General features: G+C 48.7%; 1 protein-coding gene across 7 annotated transcripts in view; it reads left to right on the forward strand.

Moving 5' to 3' along the window:
* Window positions 1-4,813, forward strand: part of ZNF516 (zinc finger protein 516) — a 100,250-nt gene extending 95,437 nt beyond the window's left edge. For all 7 annotated transcript variants that reach the window (XM_027526336.1, XM_027526334.1, XM_027526338.1 and 4 more), the window contains one exon: window positions 745-4,813. In XM_027526336.1, coding sequence (XP_027382137.1) covers window positions 745-804 — 60 coding nt within the window. In that variant the 3' untranslated portion in view covers window positions 805-4,813. The remainder of the gene's footprint in view (window positions 1-744) is intronic.
* Window positions 4,814-6,000: the final 1,187 nt, after the last annotated feature.

The following is a 6,000-nucleotide window of genomic DNA, read 5'->3' on the forward strand; positions in this document are numbered from 1 at the left end:
AGGACTGATCTCCTTTAGGATGGACTGGTTGGATCTCCTTGCAGTCCAAGGGACCCTCAAGAGTCTTCTCCAACACCACTGTTCAAAAGCATCAATTCTTCAGTGCTCAGCTTTCTTTATAGTCCAACTCTCATGCCCATACATGACTACTCCTTGACTAGATGAACCTTTGTTGGCAAAGTAATGTCTCTGCTTTTTAATATGCTGTCTAGGTTGGTCATAACTTTCTTTCCAAGGAGTAAGCGTCTTTTAATTTCATGGCTGCAGTCACCATCTGCAGTGATTTTGTAGCCCAGAAAAATAAAATCTTCCACTGTTTCCCCATCTATTTGCCATGAAGTGATGGGACCAGATGCCATGATCTTCGTTTTCTGAATGTTGAGCTTTAAGCCAACTTTTTCACTCTCCTCTTTCACTTTCATCAAGAGGCTCTTTAGTTCTTCACTTTCTGCCATAAGGGTGGTGTCTTCTGCATATCTGAGGTTACTGATATTTCTCCTGGCAGTCTTGATTCCAGCTTGTGCTTCTTCCAGCCCAGCGTTTCTCATGATGTACTCTGCATAGAAGTTAAGTAAGCGTGCGTCATGAGTTACAGCTAAAGCCAGGCGTGTCTGCCGGCCGACTAGGCGGCTCTGTGAAGGTCACTGTTTGTGCTTTGGGTGACACTAAGAAAGTAGAAAGACAAGTGCTCCTAGAAACCGCAAGGCAGTAATGAGTTTTTCTCTTGTCTCTTTTTTCCTCCAGGGGAGAGACCATTCTAACGCAGATGCTGTCCAAACAGTGCCTCTCAGAAAGGGAACCTAGAGATACACTTGGTCAGTTCTGGTGCCGTGACCTCGTCCGCAGCCCCCTCCTGGACGTCCCAACAGCCACCCTGGCTGCCCCATGGAAGACCCCCCCAGCCGGACACCGCCTCGCATCCTGCAGCCGCCCGCCGGAGCGGAAGCTGAAGGGGGGCTTCTTGTCACGTGTCTAAACATCGGTGAAGATGCTCTTCTTAGAATTACATGTAGATATTCTATACGCATCCACGTGCTCACCAACCATAGTCCGTGTTTTTTTACAGTAAGCGAGGTGTTGGCAGGCACGGTAGGAACACAGAGCATCTGTATCATTCAAGACATGTTCGAGACACTGGAAAGATGCTCGTGTGTTGGACAGACTGGAGCAGCCATGCAGGATTTTGGAGGACCGCGGGGGTGACGTCGGGACTGAAGGTGGGGGGCCAGGAGGGCGGGGTGCTGATGGATGCCCCGGCCTGTCCGCGTCTTAGTGCGTATTTAAAATAGTAAATAAGAGGCAGGACGGGCGTTCAGGTGCTGTGGAAGCAGGCTGGAAGGGGCAGCGGGGGGCCCGGGTGACGAGGTCCTCTGTTTTCAGGGGTCCCACCACCTGTCCCAGCTGAGTTCCCCTCCCATCTGTGCCCAGTGAACCCGAAAGAGGTGACGCGGCCATGGGAAGGCTTTGACTGTGTTTCGGGAAAGAGCACTAGTTGAACACTAAGAAAAGCAGGCTTCTTTGTTTATTCTCAGGACCTTCTGGTAACAGGGCTACATTCTGCAAACTGCTTACAACGGAAGACTGCCCGTCTTAACAAATGATCTAGCCACTGAACCCCCCCACCCCCGACCTGGACCCTTTGAGTCAAGCGGGAGAACCCCTGGAGCAGGTGGGGGGCCTGGTCATCCCTGGGCCCTGGCACTCTGGGGTCCTCCTGCACCCCTGCCTTCCCGTCCATCTCTCCCAGCAAGTAGGCGTCTTTTCTTCTCGGGCCTGGGGAACTCGTTCCCAGACCGGGGAAGCCCCCAGGCCCGTAGGTGGGGGCGGCTTTACATACCTCTTCCTCAGTCACACAGAGGCAAGTTTTAGCGGGGGGTTAAGGCCCGTAAGAAAGGATCTTACGCCTTGCAGTGTATGCAGTTAAAATTGTACTCCGCAGAGATAAATGTTTTCTTTTCCCGTCGCCATGACACTGTGTGTGATGGCGGGGTTTCTGAGACGTTCAGGTTTTTGCACATAGTGATCTTATGCATTATCACAAGTTACTGCTGCCTTGAATGAAAATGTTCTGTGAAAGTTTTTGCAAAAGCTTTACTAGGTTTTTTTTTTTTTTAATTGTGAAATTTTGTAAAGGCAGGAAACGGATTAAAACGAGCATGCTAAATATATTTTTCAAAAAAGCAATAATTTTACGTGTACAGAAATTATCCTAACCTTTAATACTGGTGAGAGCGACAGTTTACTTAATTCAGTAATGGATTAGTGCAGTTTTTGTAGAAATGGGCTTCGGATACAAAGAATTGTTTAAACACACACACATACAAACCCTGAAGTGTGGTTTTCCTGTTCTAATGATTTGTTGAATTATATTATTATTATTATTATTGTTATTGTTGTTGTTCTTAGTTAATGTTTGGTTCTGGATTCTACTTGTTACTGAATTTAAATTACTTGACGGTTCAGGTTACTTTGCAGCATTTGCAAACGATGCAATGTAACTGGCTAGCTTATATCTATAAATATATATACATGTATGTACACACACATATATATGCATATATGTGTATGTATATATATATAACTTTTTTACTTATTTTTTCCTGATATTCTTACACGAGATATGTTCCAGAATGACCTGTCGTGTTGGTGTCATTAGGGATGTCCGTGCAGATATGATCAGCGGCTGTAATTGACTGTCCTGTCAAGTTACTTTGAACAAAGCCACAAAGACACATTCCTTTGTTCACGCTGGGAATCAGAATGCCTTTCTGTCGACTTACGTTTGATCACGTCTGTAGTCTCCCCGCAGTGATCATTTCTGCATTTTCTGGCTTTTATTTTCTTGGCTGACAGTGAAGGGTGACAGTTCAGGGCCTGCTGTTTCTCTGTGTTTCAGTTATTAAAGGAGCTCTGTACACAACGTGGCACGGAGGAGTTGCCTATGCGTGCACCTTCGGAGCCACAGACGGCATCCTGGGAGTCCCTCTGTGGGCAGCCTGCTGGAAGGGGTGCGTCCTGGGGCCCCGTTGGCCCGGACACACGGCCCGAGCCAGTTGGAATACATGTTTCTGCCCGGAGCACAGAAATAAAGTTTTCAATTCATTCAGCAGACGGCGGGTGGGGGTCCCTCCAAGGACGCTGCCTCCGAGACAAGCCGTCTGGGGCCTGACTGTGGTTCCTTTCTTCCACTGATCATCAGTATTGTATGGGTTTGCTCATGCGTTGATGTCAGTTCGACCCTAGTATTTAATATGGTTTGTGTTTTACTTATTTATTTAGCCAATGTGGTTTGATTCGCTTTTTCTCGAATGAGGATTTCCGCGTGGTCTCTCTTGTACGTCAGCTTCCGACTGTTACAGACTCTCTACTACCTCTCCTGATCCGCTGTCTCCTTGCTTCTCGACAGGCTCTTGCAGTGTTGGCGTCAGATGTAACTTAGACAATAAAGGGTTTGGTTCTGCACCGCAGCTTCTCCGTGTGTCTCCCCCCCACCCCACCTGCGCTCCCGGCCTGCTGGGCTCACTCCTGCTCCTCCTTGCTCACGCCTCTTCCTCCTTGTCCAACTCAAGTAACACAAATTATGAGCTTATAGAGGTCTTTCAGGTGATTCACTCTTATTCCTTAACTTGAAGAATGAGCATTTCGATTCTGTGGACACTCAGCCGTTCAGCACCTTCTCCAGGCGTCCGTCCGTCCTGTCTCTCCTCTCCCTCGGCTCCTGGGAGGCCTGGGGCCGTGTCAGACGGATGCGTTTCCCCTGGGCTGTGACACAGTCCAGATCCTCAGGCCAAGGGGATGGTGCCTCCTGGGCTTTTGAGAAGTTAAGTACCCAGTGCTTTAAGAGCTGCCTCCCCATGGCTACTTACTTATCTTTTAAACCAAGAAGGACACTCCCTTTCACAAAGATGCTCTGGGAAGCGGCCCCAGGAGTGACAGAGGCCACTTTGGTGACGTGAGGGAGTTTTGTGCTCAGGATGTCAATAGCGGTCCGTCCCAGGCTGTACACAGACGCCCCCAGGACGTGTGCGCTCCCTGAGCTATCACCCAGCTGCATCCTCTGGGATGTAGTCATGCATGCGCAGGTGGCAGGTGAGGAGGCCTCTGCCGCCGCCTTGGGCCGCTGGTGCAGGCTGAGGCACCTTCTCTCCACCAGGAGTCAGAGTGTAGCCCGCAGGGTGGCGAGTCTAGTTAGAGCGAGGTCGCAGCTGCACAGAACCCTCCTGGCTTTTCACGGGGAGACTCTCCACCCACATTCCATCTTTAAAGCAGGCAGCGCCCCCGCTCCCCCCGCCCCGCTCCGGGAGGTCTGAACAATGCACAGAAAACAGCTGGGTCTCCCCAAGTTTGCTTTTCCACTTTCCAAACGTCTCCAGGCCTGAAGTAGCATGTGCTGTTCCACTGCTTCTCACCTGGGTGAGCTCAAATCGCAGGACATTTTATACATGGAGCAGAAAGGAAGAGAGGAAAACGACAGGCGGGGACCTCAGGCGATGGTTCAGGTGCCCCGTAAGCGTGTCTTTGTGGAATGACCGAGGGAAAATGTTCATTCTTCAACTTTGCTAATTATGCTTTGAGGCAGTAAAATGCAAAAGACCACAGAATTTGTATTTCTTTTTTTAAAATACAATTTATAACATTATATTTTGTACTCTTTATATTAGAATTTGTAACTAGATTGATGTATTTAACTCTATTTCTGAAAAAAATAATTCAATGTTCCAGTTGTGTGACAAAAATATTTAGATAAGACATATTCATTTTATTGGAAATTGAAATCAATAAAAACATCTTGGAGTTCTTGAGTTCTTGAAAAGACCTTTTTCCCCTATTTCAGGAGGTGCCTTGAATCGTTTGACAGCCCATCAGGGTCTAGCATTTGAAGATTTTTGTTGGCAAACCCAGGTATTAGTGCTCTTAATTTATATGTGCAGAAGAGTTTGGGGGATGATCCCACAAGATGGTTCATCTAAAAACGTGCTAAGATGTCCAGAGGACTCTTTTTTTCAAGTTTTTTGGGGACTCGGGCGCGCACACTGTTTCTCTTTTCTAAAGGTGACTGTGTTTCTCATTCGCCCGCAGCACCTCTCATTCCGCAACACCAAATACAGCTTTCTTTGACTTGCAGTACATTTTCTGCTCAGATGGCAGAAACAGGACTTGGGGCCCTTGGATGCAGTAACAGAATTTCAATGTGGAAAGATAAACCTGAGTTTTGAAGTGAAAAAGATTTCTGTCTGAGCTGGCAGGGAAAGGCAGGGAGGGTGGGAACCTGAACGTGGCCTTCACTTTGTGTCTGTCGGAAGAAAGTTGAGGCTGGACAGTGAAGGGGGCATCCGGTGGGGGTCACAGACGGACCCCTTGTGCCCCTGTGTTCTCGGGTGGAAATGAGTTTGAGGGGCTTTCAGAGAGTCTTTAGGTTTTTGCAGACATCAGACCCGGACCTTGTGTGGGATCTCAGTTTATCGTGACTCATTTAATTGAGAATCCTGTGCTCCCCCAGGTGGCTGGGTCTGGTGAGAAGGGTGCTGATTGTCCATGCAGAAGCAGCCCGGTTCCCTCTCGGTATATGAAACAGGCAGAAATAAGCCCAGGTATCTGTGTGTCATCAGGTATGCTGAGTTCCTTCCAGGGAACACGGGTGTGTGATTTCCATGGGTCCAAACCACATATGCACATCTGGAGTGTCCTACAGGTGACTGTGCTCTTTCCTCCAGGAAGACAGCTGTCCTTTCTCTCTGTCCATCCACTGGTCACCAAAGAGCCACATGGGTGTCCTGCTACAAGCCCGTGGACATCCTCCTTGGTGGGAATGAGGTGGCTGATGGTGTCTGCACGTTGACTGCGTCTGTGATGTGCCTCGCGCGCTGCTCAAGGCAAACGTGGCTGAGCTGCACACACACAAGACAAATCCCTGCGCCAACCCCCCAGTGATGGGACCTTTCCTCCCCCTCACTGACTTGCCATTTGAAAACAAGAGTGGTGCATTCCTGGTCTGCTACA

Source organism: Bos indicus x Bos taurus, chromosome 24 (genome assembly GCF_003369695.1).
Source record: "Bos indicus x Bos taurus breed Angus x Brahman F1 hybrid chromosome 24, Bos_hybrid_MaternalHap_v2.0, whole genome shotgun sequence".
NCBI classification, from domain to species: domain Eukaryota; kingdom Metazoa; phylum Chordata; class Mammalia; order Artiodactyla; family Bovidae; genus Bos; species Bos indicus x Bos taurus.